Below are 25,473 nucleotides of genomic sequence, written 5' to 3'. Positions count from 1 at the left end.
AGTACATACTTGACATTATACAAACAGTGGTGAACAGCAGGACCAAAGGGGTGTATGACAAAGCAGGATCAATGTGTTAGCCAGCTAACTATGATAAACAACCAGAAATAACTAGATTTTCTGGTTCATTAAGAACGATAAAGTTATGTTTTTTGTTTTTGAATCAATTAGACCAAGCCCCTTTTAAGCTTGTTATTTCATTATATTTAGGCAAGTTAGCGGACTAACTCCTTGATCCTGATTGTAGTATACCCCTCTGGGCTCTTATCTTGCTCCTCAACCTTCATTTCCCTTTTGTAAGCAGGAAGTTAGAACATGTGGAATACCCCTGTGTGTTCTTCAACAGCCCTGTTCTTCCCTTCAGTGATTCTCAACCAGGATCATTAATGAGTGAGTGTACTTAACGCCATGCTTGACCTCCATCTCTAAATCTGACTGCCTTGTCACTCTCACACACTGACAACAAAACCATCTTCCTGCGGCCATTTGTGGGGGTGTTGAGTGAGGTGGTATGAACAGGGTGTGTCAGGTGTTGAAATTGGACACAGTCAATGCTCTCTGGTGGCTTATTTTTCATCATGACTCCTGTCTGCAGAAGGAGGGTGTAACTGCCAGGACACAAAGACAACACTCCGGTTCTGCAGGTTCCTAATCATGAAACCTAGATCCATCATAGGCCTACAGGACATACACACTGACAAGGTCTCATTTCACAAACGCACTTACTACTCTTACACATAATTACTGATTTATGTTGTGACACTATCACCTCTTGGTTACCCTCTTGAAAACAGTAGATCCTGTGAGTTATGTGAGACAATGTGTTTTTTCACTGTGGGGAAGGGCAATGTAGAAAAATATATATTGAGTAAACATGCAACAACATGGTGGGCCCTGATGGTGAAAATTTCATGAATAGCAATGCTGGGGTGAATTTGATAAGAGACTGCATCTGTGAAGACAGATGACCCACTCTTCTAAAGATCTTTGTTTTCTGCCATAAATCCCCCACCCCTGTTTACAGTCATAGGGAGGATGAGTGGGAGCTGGAAGAACTGATAGATATCACCCAGTGGTTTGGTCAAAGAACAGATGAGATGAAAGAGCTGCGTCGACACTGATGTTTTTCTTCAGTTGACAGTTCATGAGTTATTTGATATCTCTCTATGATCTCTCTAAGCAAACCCTGCTACTGTTTCCACAACAGTTCTCTCTGTACTATACCTAATTGAACACAATGTATGTGTGTGTGTGTGTGTGTGTGTGTGTGTGTGTGTGTGTGTGTGTGTGTGTGTGTGTGTGTGTGTGTGTGTGTGTGTGTGTGTGTGTGTGTGTGTGTGTGTGTGTGTGTGTGTGTGTGTGTGTGTGTGTGTGTGTGTGTGTGTGTGTGTGTGTGTGTGTGTGTGTGGTCTCATTTGTTGAGGTGGATGTTGAGGTAGTTGTGCCTCCAGAAAGTATTCATACCCCTTGACTTATTCCACATTAAATTACTACACAATAATTCCACAACATTTTTGTTGTGGCTGAATTGCAAATGGATTCAATTGTTGTTGTTTTCTCTCACCCATACACATACAATAACCCATAATGATGAAGTGAAAACCTGGCTTTAGAAATGTTAGCAAATTTAGTGAAAAAGAAATACAGATATATCTCATTTACATACTGTAAGTATTCACACCCTTGAGTCAATACATGTTAGAATCACCTTTGGGAGCGATTACAGCTGTGAGTCTTTCTGGATAAGTCTAAGTGCTTCATACATCTGGATTGTGCAACATTTGTCCATTATTATTTTCAAAATTCTTGAAGCTCTGTCAAATTGGTTGTTGCCATAGATCTTTAAGTATATTTAAGTCAAAACTGTAACTTGGCCACTTAGGAACCTTCACTGTCTTCTCCAGTGTATATATGGCCTTGTGTTTTAGGTTTTCTTTTTATCCCCCCAAAAAACTCCCTAGTTCTTGCCGACTACAAGCATACCCATAACATGATGCAGCCACCAACATGCTTGAAAATATGAAGTGGCCTCCCAAGTGAAGAGTGGCGTCCCAGTCTAAGGCACTGCATCGCAGTGCTAGAGGCGTCACAACAGACCCGGGTTCGATCTCGGGCTGTATCACAACCGGCTGTAATCGGGAGTCCCATAGGGTGGCGCACAATTGGCCCAGTGTCGTCCGGGTTAGGGGAGGGTTTTAATTCGCTCATTGCCCTCTAGCGACTCCTTGTGTCCGGCCGGGCCCTTCCAGGCTGCCCTCGGTTGTCAGGTGAACAGTGTTTCCTCCAACACATTAGTGCAGCTGGCTTCCGGGTTAAGCGGGTGGGTGTTAAGAAGCACAGTTTGGCGGGTCATGTTTCAGAGGTCGCATGACTTGACCTTCGCCTCACAAGCCCCTATAAATATATATATTTTCAAAAATATGAAGAGTTGATGCTTTGGATTTGCCCCAAACTTTATTTCATTTTATATTTATTTATATTTTTAAAATGTAGATCAGCTTTAATATTGCAACTTCCATCAATGTAATTGTCTGCATCACTGTAACGATGTGCGCTGAGTGTCGGGAAGCAAGTTCAGGGAGTGAGTGATTTAATCAATAAACGAAACATAATACAAAACCAGAAACATGAAAAATGTACAGACATGAAACAGAAACAATAATGTCTGGGGAAGGAACCAAAGGGAGTGACATATATAGGGAAGGTAATCAAGGAGGTGAAGGAGTCCAGTTGAGTGTCATGAGGCGCTGGTGCGCTTGATGATGGTGACAGGTGTGTGGGATAATCAGCAGCCTGATGACCTAGAGGCCTGAGAGGGAGCACACGTGACATTCACTTCCAATCCTCCATATATTTTCTGGCAAATATATATATACATACATACACATATAAATACATACATACAAATACACATATTTTTTTATTAGATATTCCCTTTATTACCCTCCAACCCTCCCCCAATTGGAGCAAACTAGTGAACGCTTAGGCCTTTATTTCCAGCTTAAACATACTATATGCATTTGATGGACACAGTCTATTTTACAATAGTTTGTTTATAACCCTCTACCCTCAACCTATCCCATATATTTATGATGTACATCCGGTTTGATTTCTATTTGTATCTTCCAAACTGTGCTCTTTCAAAAAAGTTACAGGTACGTTTTACGGCATTAGTTACATTAGTTATCTTTTTTTTAGTCCCAACCTTCAGCTCCATTAAACCCTTCCCATCTATCGCTTAACACCATCCATATTGGATTTCTATTTGCCATATACTTTTCAACTGTGCTGTTTCACAAAAGTTCTGAACCTTTCTATTCTCATTGTTGCGACAGACTGCAAATTGAAATGAACAATTCTTGCTAAAAGTATACTATTGATTGATTGACTATGACTTTTCAGATCACCCAGTAGTGCTATCTGCAGCGTTAGCTCCAGGTAAATATTGCAATTCTTCAGCCATTCATTAACCTGTGACCAAAAACAAGCTACGTATGGACAGTACCAAAACAACTGATCTTGTGAGGACAGATGCTGGGAGACGAGAAGCAAGTACAGGGCGTGAACATTTAATAAATAACAGACAGCGTCTGGACAGGGGAACAAAACGGCATTAATGCAGACACGGGGAAGAAACTGAGGAAGTGACAGATATAGGGGAGGCAATCAATAAAGTAATAGTCCAGGTGAGTCACATGAAGTGCTGGTGCGCATAACAATGGTGACAGGTGTGCGTAATGATGGGCCGCCTGGCGCACTCGAGCACCAGAGAGGGGGAGCGGGTGCAGGCGTGACAGATCTAATGATTCTGCCTCTTCGCAGCAAAATCTGGGAAGCTGGGAAGGTTGTATCCCTCATATAAATAACATTATGTTGGTTGCAAGAATTCTGAAAAATAATTTAAATTGAACAATTTCAAGTTTTGAATCCAGCGTCGTTTTGCATATCAGTTCCTAAACCATGTGCCATGGAATCGGTACGTCAAAAATCTCTATCCAACTATTTTGCAATATATATGGCACAGCTGTCAATATTTTGGTTGTTACATTTTTTGGGTTGGATAGAGCAGACATGTCCATGTGTTTTAGTTCGCTGCATGTATGACATATCTCCACCAGTCGTATTTATAATATCATTTACGAAGATTATACCTTTTTTTTTTACATTTAAAAATATTATACTTTTTTAACAATTAGTATATTTTAGTTTAACCACAATATTCATGTTTTTATTTTGGGATATGTATACCGAGTATATCAACATCACCATCAGATAATTTCATTGGTAAATGGTAAAATAAAAATAGTATTTTTTTGTAATCCAATACGTAATATAGTACACTATAATTTGGTTGTAATCCAGAGGTTAGAATAATTATCTAGATCCTCTGAGGCTGTGGAGGGATCCAAGTTGTGGATTTAAAAGAACATGGATCATCAGCGTACAATGACACCTTTGTTTTTAAGCCCTGTATTTCTAGTCTCTTGATATTATTGTTGGATCTGATTTTAATAGCTAACATTTCGATGGCCATAATAAATAGATATGCCAATAGTGGACAACCTTGTTTTACTCCTCTTGACAGTTTAAAACTTTCTGAGATGTGGCCATTATTTGCTATTTTACACCTAGGGTTACTTTACACGATTTTAATCCATTTTATATGAGATTCTCCAAAATTGAAATGTTCAAGGCATTTATATATAAACCCCAGTCGTACTTTATCAAAAGCCTTTTCAAAGTCCGCTATGAATAGCAGGCCTGGTTTACCAATAGTGTTCTATTGTTTCCAGTACTTGTCTTATATTATCTCTAATGTATCATCCATGTAAAAAACCTGTCTGATTAGAATGAACAATACCTTTTTAATTCTACGTGCTATACATTTTGCAAGAATTTTTGCATCACAACACTGAAGTGTAAGGAGCCTCCAATTTTTTTAATGGACTGGATCTTTATATTTCCCACTTGCATCCTGTTTCAGTAATAATGAAATCAGACCTTCTTGTTGAGAGTCTGATAATCTACCATTTACATAGGAATGGTTAAACATGCTAATAACAGTACTCTGAGTATATCAAAAAAAGGTTAGGTATACCTCAACTGGTTTGCCATCCAGCCCTGGAGTTTTCCCAGACTTAAAGGCTTTAATTGGATCAAAAAGTTCCTCCTCTCTAATTTCACCTTCAAATGACTTTCTGTACGGCTGTTCATTTTACATTATTAATTTTTAAAAAATCTATACTGTACAATTAGCTTCAGTTAGAGGAGATGGAGGAGACTGAAACAAAAACATATGCTTAAAGTACTTTGCTTCCTTTTCAAAATATAATTTGGTGACTCATAGGTGACTCCATTTGTAACAAGTTTCAGTAAATTATTTTTGGTCGCATTTCGATGTTGAAGATAAATTATTTGGTGTATTTTTCCCCATATTCCATCCAGTTTGCTTTATTATTATAATATATATATATTATAATATTATAATATATTACACATATTACACTGTTTAAAAAGTTCCTCCATTTCTTTTTGTTTTTCCTCTAACTTACTCTGAGCCTCTATGGTACAGTTTTTATTGCTATCTACTGTATCTGTTCTGTTAGACCTTATTTTTCCCTTGTTAGTATGGACTCCTTTGACTTAAATTGCTTTTGTTTTATAGATGAGTACTGAATTGCATGGCCCATACAATAATCAGATTTGCTGTACCTATTTTGTCGTAAAAATTATGTTATAAATTCCTCTGTCCTAGTTAAAAACATCCAATAGGCTTTGATTAAAATGTCCAATATCCTTGCCCACGTGGAAATCCAGTAACAGTCATGTATATGCCAATGATCTGATTTGGTGCCAGAGAGAATGACATAAGAAAGTAGTCAAGACGACTAGCTTGATTGAGCCTCCACCATGTATATTTCACTCGGTCAGGAAATTAAATCTCCTCCATGTATATCTCACTAGGTCAGGATATTAAACCTCCTCCATGTATATCTCACTAGGTCAGGATATTAAACCTCCGCCATATATATCTCACTAGGTCAGGATATTTAATCCTCCATATATCCACAACATTCATGATTTCCTGTATTATAATCTCCCACCATAATAATAGTCTTGTGTTGCTTGCAGGGTTGATCATTTATTATATATATTTTCAAAGAAGCATGGCTCATCATTATTTGGTTCGTAAAGGTTAATGAGCCATATCTGTTTATGGTCCAGTAACATATATTAAATCATCAATCTACCATGTTTGTGTTTGGACAATCTGCACAATCAGATCAAAATGATCGTTAATTAATATCATCACCCATTTTGAGTTTCTTTGCCCATGGGAGAAGTATATTTCATCCCCCCAGTCCATTTTTCACTCACCTTCATCTAAAATTGTTGAAAGAGTTTTCTGTAAACAGTAGAATGCATGTTTTGGAATATTTTTGTATTCTGTACAGGCTTCTTTTCACTCTATCATTTAGGTTAGTATTGTGGAGTAACTACAATGTTGTTGATCCATCCTTAGTTTTGTCCTATCACAGACATTAAACTCTCTAACTCTTTAAAGTCCCCATTTGCTTCATGGTGAAATCCCTGAGCAGTTTCCTTCCTCTCCGGTGACTGAGTTAGGAAGGACAACTGTATCTTTGTAGTGACTGGGTGTATTGATACACCATCCAAAGTGTAACTAATAACTTCACCATGCTCAAAGGGATATTCAATGTCTACTTTTTAATTTTTATCCATCTACCAATAGGTGGCCTTTTTTGTGAGGCATATTGGAAAATCTCCCTGGTCTTTGTAGTTGAATCAGTGTTTGAAATTCACTGCTCGACTGAGGGACGTTGCAGATAATTGTATGTGTGGGGTACAAAGATAGGATAGTTTTTCAAATAATGTTAAACACTATTATTGAACACAGACTCCATGCAACTTATTATGTGACTTGTTAAGCAAATGTTTACTCCAGAACGTATTTCGACTTGCCATAACAAAGGAGTTGAATACTTAGACTCAAGAAATTTCATTTGTTATTAATTTGTTAATTTGTTTAAATGTAAAAAAAATATATACTTTGACATTATGGGTATTGTGTGTAAGCCAGTGACAATGTAATAAATGTTTAATTCAGGTTGTAACACAACAAAATGTGGAAAAAGTCAAAGGGTGTAAATACTTGCTGAATGCACTGTACGTTTGTTGATCCCTCATAGTGTTAAGGAGATGTAAAATGAGTCAGAGAGGGTACAGAACATCCTGTTACTTCTTACAGGCAGAATGTGTGTATGTGTGGACGTGTTTGACTATACTTGTGGGGACCAGAAATGTGTGTGTGTGTGTGTGTGTATACACTGACGTAGCGCAGATTGTAAAATGAATTTTCTACGTAACAGCATACTATTCAGTTAACCAATATATATTTTATATATACAGTATTTAACAGGTAGCCTATTTATATTAGGCTACACATTGGAACCCGGACTCACTATCTGGGGTATCCGTCTCATCATTCAGAGACTGTTCACAGAAGGAGGAAAGTTATTCTCACTAGAGGAACAGTCACTACACTCTTAGAAAAAAAGGATTCCAAAGGGATTCTTTGGCTTTTTGTATCCAAGTAGAACTCTTTTGCGTTCCATATAGAAACCTCTGTGTAAAAGGTTCTACTCAAAAGGGCTTGACCTAGAACCAGAAAGGGTTCTTCAAAGATTTCTCCTATGGGAACAGCTGAAGAACCATTTTATGTTCTAAGAATGTTTCCCAAGGCCATTGCCAGGCCCAGGCAGTGCAGCCTTGTCTCATAGACGAGACGTAATATAGTAAATGTAAATCCGGGACACTCAAATTAATATGTTATGGTTACATAAGACAGAAGATTTCCTGGTTGTTTAAATTGTAATAGTTAATTAATAATTTCAGTTTATGTCACAAGACAAGCAAGTATATTGTAAAGAATTGTACCATCTAAACCGCTGTGAAATATACTTTCGATAACCAAAAATATTGTATTTTCATCTGTTTGAAGCTGGTGTGCAAAACTGAAAGTAAATGATGCAAAAACTAAACTTAAGAATGGGAAGCATAGAAATAGCACACATTGAACAGATCTACCGCTTCTTAGACTTGCGTTCAATGAGAATGAGAGATCTATAATGCACATTTCTATGTGAATTTGGTCAGGTCTCCTGTTGGGGAATAATTAGAATTAGTTGGTAACATAAGTAAGATGTTTTATATTCATTATATGTTTGTGAGTTACTTCTCATCAGAATGTATATTTTTGTATAATACTGTGGGCCGGTTGCAGTTCTGTTTTCTGTCATGGGGTAAGTTATTTGGGCCGCAGAGAGGGGAGGGGTCAAGATTGTCTTCATATGTAAACATATCTTTTAAATCAATTTATCTCTTGGCTCCACAATGTCTGTGTGCCAGTCAATGTGTCTCTGTGATCTTGTCAAGAAGGGGATATTTGATATTCCTGTTGATAGGTTTTGTTTTATGGTTCTGAGAGCGAGAAAAGAACATAGTTTAGGAGACAAAGCTAAACGATAATTTATGGCCAATGCTGTCTGGCTATGTGTGTCTTTGCTATAAAGGATCTCAGTTGGAATGTGTAAGGACAATCAGAGAATTCATTGATAGACACTGAATTGATCTGAGAGTCACAGGGTTGTGATGGAGCTCATATAATTAAAGATGGACTTTATGATAACTCTGACTTGTGCGTGGTTTGCTCTCATGATTTGGTAAATACAGGAAATTTCCACGACACTCCTAAAAAGTTATATTACAGCGTTAAAGCAAAAACGAAAGTAGGATGGTTGGTCAGGGTGGATGGGTACGTATATAAATGCTAATTAGGTTGCGTCTTCAAATCATCACCAACAACTTTAGAATTTTAGCTAATTAGCAACGTTGCAACTACTTACTACTTTTTAGCTACTTTGCAACTACGTAGCATGTTAGCTAACCCTTCCCCTTAACAGTTTAACATAACTCCTAACCTTAACCCTTAACCCCTAACCTAGCTAAAGTTAGCGTTAGCCACCTAGCTGGCGTTAGCCACCTAGCTAACGATAGTGACAACAAATTGAAATTCGTAACATATCATAGCATGGAGCCCCAGGCCAAGGGAGATTGACATTTCTTTTGTGTTTCTTCCATTTGTGAATAATCGCACCAACTGTTGTCACCTTCTCACCAAGCTGCTTGGCGATGGTCTTGTAGCCCATTCCAGCATTGTGTAGGTCTACAATCTTGTCCCTGACTTCCTTGGAGAGCTCTTTGGTCTTGGCCATGGTGGAGAGTTTGGAATCTGATTGATTGATTGCTTCTGTGGACAGGTGTCTTTTATACATGTAACAAACTGAGATAAGGAGCACTCCCTTTAAGAGTGTGCTCCTAATCTCAGTTCGTTACCTGTATAAAAGACACCTGGGAGCCAGAAATCTTTCTGATTGAGAGGGGGTCAAATACTTATTTCCCTCATTAAAATGCAAATCAATTTACAACATTTTTGACATGTGTTTTTCTGGATTTTTTTGTTGTTCTGTCTCTCACTGTTCAAATAAACCTACCATTAAAATTATAGACTGATCATTTCTTTGTCAGTGGGCAATGTACAAAATCAGCAGCGGATCAAATACTTTTTTCCCTCACTGTAATGTACGGATTGCAGTTCATAGCATATTGTAGGAATTGCAATTCGTAACATATCATATAAAATGGATGATGGACATCCACAAATTAATACATAACATACAATACGTAACATATGATACTAATTGTGGTGTCCCGGATTTACATTTACTATGTTACGTGGGTGGCTGCTAGTGCTAGATGCTACATAAGTAGGTCGACTAGCTTTTTGCAGTGTTTTTGTGCTGGTTCATTTCCGCAACTCATCATGAACATTGATCATGTAACATTTTGTCACTTGGTCTTGCCTTTTGTTTCTCCATCTTGAACAACGCACTCACTCTCCATCCAAATCTGACCTGATTCACCTAACCTTTTTTTTTACTGCTGCCAGCGCCGCTGAGAAATAAAGTAATTAGATGCCACTCAGTGGCCAGTTTATTAGGTACAGCACCCTATTCACAAAATGGCTCGCTCCTACACATACGTGGTCATGGCTTGCTATATAAAGCAGGCACACAGGCATCAAGGCATTCAGTTACTGTTCGATTGAATGTCGTATGATTGTTTGTGCTCAGAAATGTCTGGCCTCCTAGGCTTTTCACGCATGACAGTGTCTATGGTTCACAGAGAATGGTGTGACAAACAAAAAACATCCAGTCAGCGGCAGTCCTGTGGGTTTAAACAGCTCCTTGATGAGAAGTCTAAGGAGAACGGCAAAAGAATTGTGCAAGCTAACAGGCGTACCATAAACGGGCAAATAATGGTGCAGTACAACAGTGGTGTGCAGAATGACATCTTGGAATGCACAACTAGTTGGTCTTTGTCACAGATGGGCTATTGCAGCAGACGACCACACCTGTTCCTTTCCTATCTAGCTAAAAACAAGAAGGAAGCGGCTCCAATGGGCACGCAATCACCAACCGTGGACAATTTAGGAGTGAAAAACATTGCCTGGTTTGACATATCCCGGTTCCAGTTGCGTCATGCTGATGGCAGAGTCCGTTTTTGGAGTAAACAGTATGGCCCCATCCTGCATTGTGTCAATGGTACAGGCTGGTGCCGGGGGTGTAATGGTGTGGGGAATGTTTTCCTGGTACACATTAAGTCCTTTGATACCAATTGAGCAACGTTTCCATGCCCTGAAGAATACAGTCTATTCCAGAGGCAAAGGGAGGTCCAACCCTCTACTAGATGGGTGTACCTAATAAACTATTGTCTGACTGACTTGCATACTACCCATGTAGATTGGACAATACAAACACTTTGCTTGCTACATGTGGAAATAATTGTAAAAAACTATTTGACATTTCAATGCTTTCTACAGTTGTGTCAAGTTGTCTGAATGTCCTTTGGGTGGTGAATCATTTTGATTCACACAGGAAACTGTTGAGCCTTAAAACCCCAGCAGCATTGCTGTTCTTGACACAAATCAGTTTGCCTCGCACCTACTTTTTTGTCATTTAGCAGACACTCTTTTCTGGAGCAATTTACAGTAGTGAATGCATTATTTTCCTACTGGTCTCTCATGGGAATTGTGCCCACAACCCTGCCGTTGCAAGTGCTATGCTCTACCAACTGAACCACACGGGACATGCACTTAAGTCTTTTGATCTTTTGTCTTGCCAACTCACCCTCTGAATTGCACACATACACAATGTCTTAATTGTCACAAGGCTTAAAACTTTAACCTGTCTCCTCCCCTTCAACTACATTGATTGAAGTTAATTTAACAAGTGAAATCACTGTACGTGTGTGTGTGTGTGTGTGTGTGTGTGTGTGTGTGTGTGTGTGTGTGTGTGTGTGTGTGTGTGTGTGTGTGTGTGCGTGTGCGTGCGTGCGTGCGTGCGTGCAGGTATGAGGTGTCCTCGAGGGCACAGAAGGGATGGAGGTAAAACGCATGAAGTCTCTTTAAGGAGGAAGTATCTGTTCAGGGTTTTTACCCTCTGTAAAACACACACACAAAGACACATATTGTGAGAATTAGCACCTTGAACTCATAATGAAACCTTGGCCCAGTTAGAGAGCCCACTTACCGTCAACTACATTCAACAATTTCGGAGCATTATAGTGTGTGTGTGTGTGTGTGTGTGTGTGTGTGTGTGTGTGTTTGAGAGAGATATCGCACAACTGACAAACTTTCCACCACGTCTGACACATGCATACACATATACAGACAGACTTACTGTATAATAACATGACTATTACCCTATCCAAATAACCAAGGCTGTTCATAAGTCCATAACTGAATTTACACATTTCAGAGGTCCTTCCCCTAGCTTTGTAGGATGTGAATAGAGACCGTTTTGAATAGAATCCATCAATAGCAGTACAATAATCGTTTTGTGGTGAAGAGGAATAGATGTGACCTGATAATAGCCTATAAACATTACGGAATCAGATATCTCACAAATCTACCGCTGTTAACGCTATCTTTACACCACTGAGATGTTTTTCAGATTCTTCCTGGGTTCAAATATATGCATACTCTGAGTATTTGAGTATTTTCAAATAATATGGTCCGAATCAACTACTTCTGTTGGAAGTATTTTACCATTTAAAAAATTTTTATAGGCCTAGCATAGGCTACTATATGAATTATTTTCAAATACTTATTTCCAAATACATTATTTCAAATACCAGGCAGACCTGGGGTAATACAATATTTGCATTTGAAAATCGAAGTTTCTGTGTATTTGAATACATGCCAATATTTTCTAAGTGTTATTTTAAAATACATTCTAATATTCAACTACTTGTATTTTCAAATAAATAATATCCAAATACTTGGCCTACTTCCAAATGTCTTCGAAAGTAATTGAAATACTAAAAATAGTAGGCCTCAACACTAACTGTGCAGGGGACTGCAATGTTTATGCAGCAAACATTTCTGTCCTTCCAGCAGTTAAATAAAATGTTCTTTCTCAGTATACCCAGACTATTATTTCCTTACTGTTAGTTAAAGCAAAGTTCACACTCTCGGCAATCCAAGACGTAGAGCAGCAACAGTACTAGCTTGAACATTTGGCTAGTTCGTTTTGCATGGCCCGATGCCCCGGGAGTGGAGATTTCTCTTAAGGACCAATGGAACGGTCTAAAAAGAACACACTCCGACTAACCGGGGCACCGGGCAATACAAAACGCATTCGCCCAATGGTATACTGTGGGAGGTAACTACTGATGTAACCTGTCTGTCTGGAGTAGGCGGCTGGAGAGGTGGAGCTGTATGTTGTAAACTAGTCAGCGATTACGCACTCTCCCAAGACACAATTTAACTCGCAGGGAACTATTTGATCAGTTCTTAGGAACATACAAGAACAACATGGCACTGGAACATAACATGTTGGCCTACCTACTTTTTAGTTATATTGAATTACATTTATTTGGTTTTGAAATGCACTCTGTAGTGTAAACATGTATGTGGACTGTCGGCCCACTGGATTTTGCGTTTGTTGGCTGCCAGAGCGTTGTTCTAGCAACGTCGGATACAATGTGACTTTTCCAAGTGTCATTGGTGTCAGTACTGATCAATGTTCATGATGAGTTGCGGAAATGAACCAGCACGTGGTGTGCTTCTGTTGTGTTTGCTGCTGCTCCTGCACGCCGCGGAGGAGAAACCACGCGCTAAACTAACTGTCACCGAGGTAAAGGAATGAATCATACCATCTTTGATGTTAATCTTCATGGAGATAATGTAACTAATAAGCAATAGAGACATTATACTCAGACTGTAGCCTATAGATAATGGAAATTATGTATTGAAAATGCATTAGGCTATGTGAACCTGCATCAATATTCACTTCACATGTCAATAACAAACTCAACACAGCCATGCTTTGTTTCTTCTCCTTCTTCCTTTCCCTGTCTCCTCCACTTTATCCATAGATTCAACACCATAATGGTAAGTGTTACTTTAGTCCATGGTCCCCTTGGAGAGCTGATCTTATACACAATATGAAGAGGAACAGTTTATTTGGAATTGAGACTTCATGTGGAAATTTTACTCCATATGCTGTACAGTTTTGAATGTTCTGTGGCATTTGTTTTTTCTACAGGTTCCACCTGGAACTTGGAGAGTCTTCCCCAGCTGAGTCTGTCCACCTTCCGGTTCTCTCCATCACAAGGCTCCTGTTCTGCTTGTGTCCATGTCCGTATCAGAATGAAAGCTGCAGGTAAGGCCTTGAACTCTGTCTCCCATCCACAAACAATCTCACTCTCCACATCATCCTCTTCCCCGTCAGAACCTTCTTCCAGCTTACTTTTATCCAAAGTCTTCATCTCAGTCTCCCTTTCTCTGACCTTTTGTTTGTTGTCCCCCATGATGAAATTGGGAGGGGACTATGAATTTGTCTCTGTATGTTAGTACATTAGTCACACACAATATCTCAGACACCACTGGCCTGATGTTTGATGAAACTTGGGTGAATGATGCGTCTTGTTATAGAGATCCAGCATTTACAAAATTACACTGATTGTCCAGATGGTGGCGGTATAACAAGAGATTGAAAATGCTAACTTTGTCAGGTCATGCCCCTCATCCTGTTTGACCTAAAGTCATGCAATTTGGTACATAGGTCCCTCTCCTCAGGGACCCCATAAGACTCAACCTATGCAAGAACATTCATATCAACCACACAGTGGCTCTATAACGGGCACATGTTTATATCGCTTGATCTGTTTGAAATTTGGCACATATGCTCAGGAATATTAGTCTAGCCAACCTATGCGATATCTCAGACACCACTGGCCCGATTTAGACGAATGAATGATGCGTCTTGCCATAGAGGTCCAGCATTTACAAAATCACATGTTATTGACCCAAGGGGGGGCGCTATAGTAATCAACTGTGCGTACGTTGTCACACGCAATATCTAACACACCACTGGCCCGCTTTTGATTAAACTTGGGTGAGTGATGCATCTTGCCATAGAGATCTGTCAATTACAAAGTTATACTGATTTGCAAAAGGGGGGGCGCAGCATCATCCGTGGGGGGGGGGACGACATGTTTACTGTTGCCTTATTTGTCTATCTTTCTTCCTTAACATGACTTTCTCTTGTTCTACCTTTACTGCCACGATTCCTTAATCTGTCCTCTGTTTTTCCTCTCTAGACTTTACTGGGACACTGACTATTACCTACCTGGAGCTGTCAACTAGTACTCACAGAATCATCTCCATAGAAAATGTCAAAAATCGCACTTTACAGGTAACAACTTCTCTTCATTCCACTGACCAGTGAATCAAAGTTAAAGAATCAAAGAACCAAAGTTATCAGCTGGATAGAATAGATGGATACAATTAAGTTCACTTTCTTACCCTCTTATCTATTAATTGTCCTCCACGATTTGGGACTGTGGATCTATCTCCATCAGTTAGTGCGTTCGTACGTTAGTCACACACGATATCTGTGACGGTACTGGTCTGATTTTGATTAAACTTGGGTGAATGATGCGTCTTGCCATAGAGATCTGTCATTTACAAAATTACACTGATTTCCCAAGGGGGGCCCTGCATCATTTGTGGGGGATAATATGTTTACTGTTGCCTTGTTTTTATTTTAAGTGGAGAGGCCCGCTTCCATTCAACGGAGGAAAGACCAAAATCAAACGTTTACGTCTCCATAATATTGGCCATCAAATTTTGGTAAGATCTGATATTTTCATGCGCGCACACATTAAAACAGGTGAACGTGTGTTTCTGATTATGGTGCTGTGTCTCTGCTGCCCGCCAGTGGGAGTTGGTGTATGACTGTTTCCCGGCCGATGCAGGGCGACAAGTGTATGTGTCTTTGTCCTCCAAACCAAAGAGAGAAGACCGGTACATCGTACAAGACATCTGTCCAGGTAATGAATCTCAAAACCTAACCTTCCACATCCATCACTTTTCCCCTTCCCTCATGTGATCAAAATGACATAATAATTTATTACATTTCTATAGTCATTTTGCATACTATGACTCTCTGTCTGTGGTGATTCAGATCCAGTGCCGGAGTTTGACCTGTTTGTTGATGAGCTGGCTCGATCCCTCACTGTAACTGTAGCCACTGGGGACCACATGTACCAGCCGGCTCTCTCACCTGAAGTGTACACCAGGCTGTGCTACAGACAGACAGACTCAGAATGCTCCAACCTTTCTCCTCTTACCACTGTAAGCCCATTGTGTGTGTGTGTGTAGACGTGTTTCAAAAGGTGAAAGTTGTGTACAAAGATGTATATAATTTGTTTATGGATAACGTATGCTTTCACCAGATTGACACCAATCAGGCATTGTCAGTGACTCTCGGGTTCCCCTACCTGCTTCGCTGTGTCTGTGTACAGGTAAGGTCTCACTCGACTACATATCAGATAATGTGCAATGGACAGTGACATTGCTGCATGGCTCAAACTATGTCCCATGTAAGTGTCCTTACTTGTCTTGTCTGTTTGTATGTCTGCCTGCTACAGGTATATTACACACACCTGGATGCAAGGCGAACCACAGTTTGCCCATTTGTGAACAGCTCATTAGGTGGTGAGTATTCGTGTTTTTTTTTAATGTCTCTTAGACTTGTGTGAGATGCAGTAGTTGATGATTAGCTTCAGTCTCTGCCTGTGTTACCTGTAAATTGCCTTGTGAATCTGATCTGGGAAACCAGGGGCTTTCTGCTGGATCTATTATTATTATTGTGAGTCACAGATAAACCAGCAGAGCATGCAGTCCTTAAGAGACCGAAGTCATCTTGGAGCATTCACTCCTCACACTACTATCTGTAACACACTGCACACTGTCTGTGTGTGATCTGAAGAGGGCAGAGACGTATGGCGCTCCAGTTTTGTGACTCTGTATGGTGAGTTGGGTTCCAACCTGGCATGGAGTTCCCCGTGTCCTGCTGCTTACCTGAAGCTCTCTGCCTCCCTCTGCTGGCAACACCAGAGAAACACATCCCACTGCACTCCCATCTTCAACTCCACACTGGAGGACATAGTGGAGAAGAGAGATCTGGTAAGGGTTGGTGATTACTATGATGATGATGATGAAGAGGAGGATAATAATGATGAATATTCCCTTCCCTCTCCCGTTGACAGAAATATAATGTTTCTGCTGTGGATAAACACCCTCAGATGTGTGTGCAGGTAAGACTGTGAGCCGATACATGTATAATATCAACAGTTAACTGTGTAGTACATGTGGGTTTCAGTCGCTGATGTTCTCATGTCTCTCCTCTCTGTAGTTGTCCTTCAGAAGCAGTTTTGATGTCCACTGTCCATTCCTGCCAGGTGAGAGACCACAAGACCGCAGTGATATGAATACTGCACTTGATATTGTTATTATTTATTTATTTAAACTTTTATTTAACTAGGCAAGTCAGTTAAGAACAAATTCTTATTTACAATGACGGCCTACCCCGGCCAAACCCAGACGACGCTGGGCCAATTATGCGCCGCCCTATGGGACTCCCAGTCACGGCCAGTTATGATACAGCCTGGATTCAAATCTGTAGTGACACCTCAAGCATTGAGATGCAGTGCCTTAGACCGCTGCGCCACTCGGGAGCTCATAAACACATCTTCTGTGCCACTAAGAGCGGTAAAACTCCATACCACTTTTAGTCTACCCAAATGCATGCAAGACCCTCCCTTGGGCAAATCCGGCCATGAATCTATAAACCCTTCTTTCTGATTCCAAACGCACGCTCAAACAGGAAGTACCATCTGACCCGAGGCTACAATACTATTTTGCTAATACAGACTGGAATAAGTTCCGGGGATCAACCGATAGCATTGAGGAGTTTACCACATCAGTCACGGGCTTCATCAATAAGTGCATAGACGATGTCGTTCCCACAGTGCCTATACAAGCGTGTAAACCAAAAAACATGTGTTACAGGCAATATCCTTGCTGGGCTAAAGGCTAGAACTACTGCTTACAAAGAATGGGACATGGATATGGGTGCATACAAGAAAGACTGCTACGACCTCCGAGACATCAAACATGAAAAAGGACAATATAGGAGGAAGGTGTAATTCAAATCAAATCAAATGTATTTATATAGCCCTTCGTACATCAGCTGATATCTCAAAGTGCTGTACAGAAACCCAGCCTAAAACCCCAAACAGCAAGAATGCAGGTGTAGAAGCACAGTGGCTAGGAAAAACTCCCTAGAAAGGCCAAAACCTAGAGAGGAACCAGGCTATGTGGGGTGGCCAGTCCTCTTCTGGCTGTGCCGGGTGGAGATTATAACAGAACATGGCCAAGATGTTCAAATGTTCATAAATGACCAGCATGGTCCAATAATAATAAGGCAGAACAGTTGAAACTGGAGCAGCAGCACGGCCAGGTGGACTGGGGACAGCAAGGAGTCATCATGTCAGGTAGTCCTGAGGCATGGTCCTAGGGCTCAGGTCCCCTGAGAGAGAGAGAAAGAGAGAATTAGAGAGAGCACACTTAAATTCATACAGGACACCGAATAGGACAGGAGAAGTACTCCAGATATAACAAACTGACCCTAGCCCCCCGACACATAAACTACTGCAGCATAAATACTGGAGGCTGAGATAGGAGGGGTCAGGAGACACTGTGGCCCCATCCGAGGACACCCCCGGACAGGGCCAAACAGGAAGGATATAACCCCACCCACTTTGCCAAAGCACAGCCCCCACACCACTAGAGGGATATCTTCAACCACCAACTTACCATCCTGAGACAAGGCTGAGTATAGCCCACAAAGATCTCCGCCATGGCACAACCCAAGGGGGGGGCGCCAACCCAGACAGGATGACCACATCAGTGACTCAACCCACTCAGGTGATGCACCCCTCCCAGGGACGGTATGAGAGAGCCCCAGTAAGCCAGTGACTCAGCCCCTGTAATAGGGTTAGAGGCAGAGAATCCCAGTGGAAAGAGGGGAACCGGCCAGGCAGAGACAGCAAGGGCAGTTCGTTGCTCCAGAGCCTTTCCGTTCACCTTCCCACTCCTGGGCCAGACTACACTCAATCATATGACCCACTGAAGAGATGAGTCTTCAGTAAAGACTTAAAGGTTGAGACCGAGTTTCTCTATTACACCGGCTCGTTGGATGTGGCAGGGATGGCAGACGATAACAAAGGGAAACCCAGCCATGAGATGCCCAGTGACGAGAAATTCCCAAACTAGCTAGGCCACAACAACTACGCCACACTGACCCTAAACACAGGGGCCCCTCAGGAGTACGAGTTTAGTCCCCACCTGTACTCCCTGTTCACCCATGACTGAGTGGCCATACACGACTCCAACACCATCATCAAGTTTGCTGATGACACAATGGTTGTAGGGCCTGATCTCCGATGGCGATGAGACAGCCTATAGGGAGGAGGTCAGAGACTTGGCAGTGTGGTGCCAGGACAACAACCTCTCTCTCAACGTCAGCAAAACCAAGAAGCTTATCGTGAACTACAGGAGAAGGGTTCGAGAGGTTCAGGTTTCTTGGCGTCCACATCACTAAGGCCTTAACATGGTCCATACACACACCCGCACAGTCGTGAAGAGGGCACGATAGTGTCTCTTCACCCTCAGAAGGCTGAGAAGATTAGGCATGGGCCCTTGGATCCTTAAAATGTTATACAGCTGGGCCCCAGTCTTATGCTAAATAGCCATAAGACTGCTAAATGGTTAATTAAAGGGTTCATCACTCCAGAGAACGTGTTTCCACTGCTCCAGAGTCCAATGGCGATGAGCTTTACACCACTCCAGCCAACGCTTGGCATTGAGCATGGTGATTTTAGGCTTGTGTGCTGCTGCTCGGCCATGGAAACCCATTTCATGAAACTCCTGACTAACAGTTCTTGTCCTGACATTGTTTCCAGAGGCAGTTTGGAACTCGGTAGTGAGTGTTGCAACTGAGGACAGGCGATTTTTAAGCGCTATGCGCTTCAGCACTCAGCAGTACTGTTCTGTGAGCTTGTGTGTTCTATCACTTTGTGGCTGAGCAGTTGTTGCTCCTAGACGTTTCCACTTGACAATAACAGCATTTACAGTTGACCGGGGCAGCTCTAGCAGGGCAGAAATTTGATGAACTGACTTGTTGGCATCCTATGACAGTGCCATGTTTGAAAGTCACTGAGCGCTTCAGTAAGGCCATTCCACTGCCAATGTTTGTCTATGGAGATTGCATGGCTGTGCTCGATTTAAAAATATATGTTTTATACACCTGTCAGCAAAGGGTGTGGCTGAAATAGCCTAATCCACTAATTTGAAGGGGTGTCCACATACTTTTGAATATGTAGTTTATCTACCTCAAATTCCTGGTACTGTATATAGTTTAATTCCTCTTGTGTTACTATTTGTATTTATATATATATATATATATACATATATTTTCAACTGCATCGTTGGGAAGGGCTCGTAATCAAGCATTTCATTGTAACAGTAAAGTCTACATCCATTCCGCGCATATGACCGATAAAATGTGATTTGAATATCTCTCTCTCCTTCCTTCCCTCAGGTATGTCTAAGTGGGAGGCATATGTTGGTCCTGGTTCACAGAGTCTCCGTGTCTATCTCACTTCCACTATCCCAGCATCCTTTGCTGCTCAACTCTGTGTATGGCAGGACAAGGGATGTGTGTCCAGAGGAGCTATCTACTTAGTAAACATGGTAAGGTAAGAAGACACTGTTACCGTATTATAGAGCTGTAGACACTGGTCCATGCTATTAAGAGTGCAGTTTTCTGTTGTACAGGGTGGGGGCACCAGAGAGACACAGCTGAACCTGCCCTTATCCTTCCTAACTGAGAGACTATGTGTGCAGGTATGACCTAACTATGAATGTTTTTTGTATTATGTGAAAGGATATCTTACCTTACTTTGACTTTCTTTTCATTTCACGCTCTCTTTAACTCTCTGAAGGTGTGGCGGTCAGATCCTCCACAGTATGGGAGGAGAATACTCTGTCCTGACTGTGAGTTCTCTCTCTCTCACACACACACACACACACACTCACACACACCTTCCAGCACTTATAAGTAGTATCCTCATATGCCTTCTCAGATTCCCACAGGAGATGGGGTCTCTATGCTGTTGCAGCCTTGACACTTCTGGTTACTGTGGCAATGCTGGGACGCCTCATCCACTATGTGACCAAGAATGGAGTCACAGGTCAGTTTTTCTTGTACTGTACGTAGACCTTTGTAGCCCCTTCTTGTGTCCTCAGTCATATTATATTGCATTAACAATGTTTGCAATATTATGTACTGTTTTTGACCTACTTGTCTGCTCTGTCTTTGTATCACCTTATCCTTCAAACCTAATTTAATCCAAATTTGATTTGATCCCAAAGGCTTAATGTTCATCAGTGAAATAATAGAGAAAGCAATAAGCAAGCAATAACTTACAATCATTTCCAATCATTTTTTTTTGTCTCATCCCCGTAACCCTCTCCTTTGTGTGTGTGTGTGTCTGCCTCGCCCCTTCTCTCGCTCCCTGCAGGTTGGCTGTTCATCCAGAGGCCTGTGTTGTTGGTGTGTTCCTCAGAGCTGTCAACCCATGTGTCTCCCGTGTGTGCTTTGGCCTCCATTCTACAGGGAGAGCTGTGTGCTGACGTGCGCATGGCTCTGTGGGCCCAGATCTCCAATGGGGATGGTCCTGGGGCTATGGAGAGGTCTGGGGCTGGTGTGGCTGAGCTGGGCCCTGTGCCCTGGATGTATGGACAGTGGGAGGCAGTCAGAGAGGCAGGAGGCCGGGTGCTGATCATATGGAGCCCAGAGGCTAAGGAGTCCTACAAGAGCTGGAGAGAAGAGCGAGATGGAGGGAATAGGAGAGATGGGAAAAAGATAGGAGGGAGTAAAGGAGAGGAGATGCGACAAGGGGAGAGTGGAGGAGAGGAGCTGAAAGGACTTGAGTTAACAAGAGATAAACAGGAGCAAGCAGGAATGGAGAAAGGAGTGGAATGGAAAGAGGAAGGTAGGAGCGGAGAGGAGGAGAGGGAGCCCTCCTCAGTGACGGGGCCAGTGTTCAGGGCTGCCCTGTCCTGTCTGCAGGGGGCACTACAGGGGACAGGCAAGAGCCACGGCTTTGCCCTTGTCTACTTCCAGGACCTCTGTCACAGCCGAGACATCCCCAAAGACCTCAGAGGTGTCCCGCGCTACTGCCTGCCTCGGGATTTTGGGGGACTGATACGAGAGCTGGGCGGGATGGCTAGAGGAAGGAACAATGTGATTGGCAGCTGGCACTGCTGGCTCAGACTCCTCTCCAAAACATTGTCGCTTTGGTTGGCACGACGACTAACTCACAAGGTGAGTTGCCACGGACGCACCCACAGGAAGAAGAGGGTCCAAAACCGAAATTGTCGCAGAAAGTGATGTCAGAGAGGACACTAAGCAGGCATGTGTCGCCACTGTCAACCAATTAAGAGAGGACAGAGCCAAGCACTTTGCAGGAGGAGTCACTCAGCGGGCCACCGTGGTGATGAGGCAGGGCATCTCAGGTTTGACCTTTTATACAGGGCCAGTTTTTTTGTTGTCTTGACTGTAAACATGAGGCATGGGTGGTGTAGTGACCCAAACAGAGACAACGAACATTTATGCCTATCAAGTCAATAGGGGGTAACACTTCACCACTAAGATACCTTACCACTTGATTCGCTAAGCTAAGTAAATATGATCGTCTGGGTACATCCCACGTAGGGCCACAGTTTGTTCTTTGTGTACTGAGTGCACTGTTTGAACCTGACCATGAAGCCGCACACATCAGCCTTACCGTTGTGGGTTTGCCTGAACAAAGGAGACACCTTAATCTAGGGAATATCTCCTACAAAATCAACCACCCTCTGTTAATACAACAAGATTTAAATTCACTACATTACTCTGAACAATCTTGGCTAATTATTTTGTTTTGATTATATAAGTGATTTTTGACATAATATAGTGAAATCAGAACAAGTTGACATGGCAGAGTGCATGGGGGCTGCCACATCAAGCAGCATTAAGGGAAATGTTAAAGAAAAGGAGGCTTGAAGTACAGTTGCCGGGCGCAACACACCAAAGGAAACGGTTCACCCTATCTTCATCTTGGAGAGAAAAATCCTTACAAGGGAGGAGGCCAGAGCTAACCCCCTGAAGGAAGAATAGCTCAACCATAGCATACAGGGAATCCACCCAAGCCACTTGAGGTTGGTACAGAGAGTGCACTCTGGAGTATCTAAGTAAATAGGAGGCAAGGGCAACTCCTTATTGGAGGAATATCTGTCTGTGGAAAGCATGTACTGTTCAAGGAAAACAACCCTGTCAGTCTGCAGTCACGCATGGCCAATCAGAACTCAGTTCAAGGTACAATCAAAGAGCTGCCTGAATGAGCAGATGACAGAGTTTCTGACCAAAGCAGGCTGCAAGACTGGGGAAAGTTATGAAACGCATGATTCGACGCAAGAACCAACTCACTAATTGTTCCAATGGAGAGAGAGCGCTTTGTTTACATTGAAGCAGTGCCCCCCTAACCCAGACCGCGCTCTGCAAAGATGGGTCCACACTGGGTCAAAATATGATTCTATGGATCGTGCAATGGACAGCGTCAAGACGAGCCGGAACAAAAGCCTGCACTGAGCCCAAAATGCATTCCAGCCACTGAAGAGAACTTGAATTACATAGAGGAGATGTACAGTATAGCTAGTCTGTGCTGGATGACAACGCCTGCCTGAAAGTGGAACAGAGCTATCAGAAACACCCGCAGAATCTGGAGAAATTCAGGCCACTTCTACACCGAACAATAAGGGGGATGAGCCTGGAGAAAACAGTGTGCCAGACCCAACTATACATTCTAATGAGCAGAGAAAGAAGAAGAAATTAAGTAGCAAAAGAATGTGAAGAGAAAAAAATGGAAGTGACAAAAGCAGAGTAAAACAAGAAGAAAGGCAAGACCTAAGATAGTAAGATGAACAGAAGGCGGTGCAACTCACTTGGGAGGGCAAAATAAGGGAATCCATCCTTTAATTATCTTATTCCCTCTGTGCTCTGTTCCTCTGTTCTCTACAGGCAAGTAAGAGACCTAGGGAGACTCAAAGTCTGGAACAGAAGTCAAAGAAAGAAAATGATGATGAACAGGACCAAAGTCCCCAGATCACAAGTGAAGAACACAAAAAGTCCACCCAGGAAGTATAAGGGTGATAGAACCATCATGGACAATGTGTGATGTAAATACTACCTGAGCTTGATGATCACTAACTCACTGGGCACACCACGTCATTTCAACGTGGAAATGTGGGTAAGACGTTGATAGATTTCACTGTGCTTCATCTAATACCGTAACCAAATTACCTGGATTGCAGTTCAGATTATATTAAAAGTACATAGTGTCAATGATCAATGTTGTTTGAGATTTTACACAGAATATTATAGCAATTGTGAAGATCTCCACAGACCTGTGATGACCTTTGCATGCTATCTTGAACATGCACACTTTCTATAATTACACAAGACATTTATAGTTCCAGTAGGCTAACCTCAGAATGTGGCCATGGATCTGTTACTTATTTTAAGGTAGAATAAGTACTGTTACATTAGCCTTATTGCTATATACTGTATTACAAAAGTAAATGGAACTGTCCAAGGTACATATTCTTCAAATGTTGATATTTGGTTGCCAAATGCATTTCAATATCCAGTTTGTCTACAAATTAATAATTTGTTGGATTCACGTCTCCATCTCAACCAAAAATCTAAGTTAAAGAATTGTCACTAGAGCCGTGCGCTGAAAATCCTGGACACATTCTGTACAATGTACTGAGCTTTGAACACCTCATCTGATTTTTTAAAATGTGAAGCTTGTCTTCAAGTGTCTTTCAATGGTCTTTCCCCTGAACCCCCTGCCCTAACAGATGCCGGAGCTGCAAAGGCCTGGAATGTCCACCAGGGAAAACTGCAGGGTCTTTCTACTGCATTGTTTCCCAACAGGCTGCTACTGCTTCAGCAGTGCAATCATGTATGAACTGCCGTGTGTTATCCAACAGACCCATTAAGACTGTTGTATGTCCAAGTTGTAAATATTACCACTATGAGATTTGCTTAGGTGCATCTAATTGAAGGCTGGCATTGTGGATATAATTATGATAATGTACAGATGTGATATTTTTATTGATTACGTATTTCTTTTCTTTTCATTAAAGTCTCTTTGGGACGGGTGTTGAAAATGAGCTTGAGCTAGACACACTAGTGCAATGCATCGGACGATTGTTTGTTCATTGTGTCAATGTGTTTGTCCCCATTCAAATAAACTAAACTATTATTGTATGAAACTGAATGTCCTTGATGTGTACCCTCACCACAGGTGCTCACGTCATCACAGGTTACAGAAACTCACTTCATCACTCTGATGAAAGTATGTGATATATTTGGGCACTAACTATACATACAAAGTGTTGTTTTACCCAAGTCTCCACTTGACTGTTAGAACCTTTCTGGAATATGTAGTTCTACTGAAGTGCACAGCATCAACATGCCCCATCTTGAGCCAGCACATGTCCATCTCTAACTGGTTGGCAGTAGAACTGCCTGGGTATGCACAGTGCCATAGAGATGATATACAATGTCTGGGTATAGAGACCACTCCTACATTGTAATGAGCTCAACTGGACCGGGATCGGTCAGCTCCAATGAGCTTGTATGGACTGTACTGTAACCTAAGGTAAATGAGAAATCGACACCTTAGTGACTCATTCTCTGGTCCAATGATGACATGGTCTTAGTTTAATATTTAAATTATTCAAGACTTTGTTTTCAGAATATTTCACTTTGCAGTATGTAGTTATCAACTATCACACCCTGATCTGTTTCACCTGTCTGTGTGCTTGTCTCCACCCCCCCCCTCCACGTGTCGCCCATCTTGCCCATT

At 41.8% G+C, this 25,473-nt stretch overlaps 1 protein-coding gene across 1 annotated transcript; it reads left to right on the top strand.

Moving 5' to 3' along the window:
• The first annotated feature begins 12,842 nt into the window (after window positions 1-12,842).
• On the top strand, window positions 12,843-24,877 carry LOC112215742. The gene is made up of 17 exons (XM_024375083.2): window positions 12,843-13,280; window positions 13,522-13,537; window positions 13,692-13,808; window positions 14,749-14,843; window positions 15,200-15,280; window positions 15,369-15,480; window positions 15,615-15,784; window positions 15,886-15,954; window positions 16,081-16,147; window positions 16,422-16,618; window positions 16,702-16,749; window positions 16,848-16,893; window positions 20,097-20,248; window positions 20,333-20,401; window positions 20,500-20,551; window positions 20,641-20,748; window positions 21,079-24,877. Exons 1-17 carry the CDS (start codon window positions 13,167-13,169, stop codon window positions 21,948-21,950), a joined length of 2,385 nt encoding a protein of 794 aa, XP_024230851.1. The 5' UTR covers window positions 12,843-13,166; the 3' UTR covers window positions 21,951-24,877.
• The last annotated feature ends 596 nt before the right edge of the window (window positions 24,878-25,473 follow it).

Source organism: Oncorhynchus tshawytscha, linkage group LG16 (genome assembly GCF_018296145.1).
Source record: "Oncorhynchus tshawytscha isolate Ot180627B linkage group LG16, Otsh_v2.0, whole genome shotgun sequence".
NCBI lineage: Eukaryota > Metazoa > Chordata > Actinopteri > Salmoniformes > Salmonidae > Oncorhynchus > Oncorhynchus tshawytscha.
This window is presented reverse-complemented; position numbering and strand designations above follow the sequence as displayed.

Excerpts from the sequence above, each read along its gene's own strand:
- LOC112215742 (XM_024375083.2), top strand. The coding sequence starts at position 13,167 with ATGTTCATGATGAGTTGCGGAAATGAACCAGCACGTGGTGTGCTTCTG. Across the intron at positions 14,844-15,199 it reads TCAAAAATCGCACTTTACAG|TGGAGAGGCCCGCTTCCATT; the intron begins GTAACAACTTCT and ends TTTTATTTTAAG. Across the intron at positions 20,249-20,332 it reads CTATCTACTTAGTAAACATG|GGTGGGGGCACCAGAGAGAC; the intron begins GTAAGGTAAGAA and ends TCTGTTGTACAG.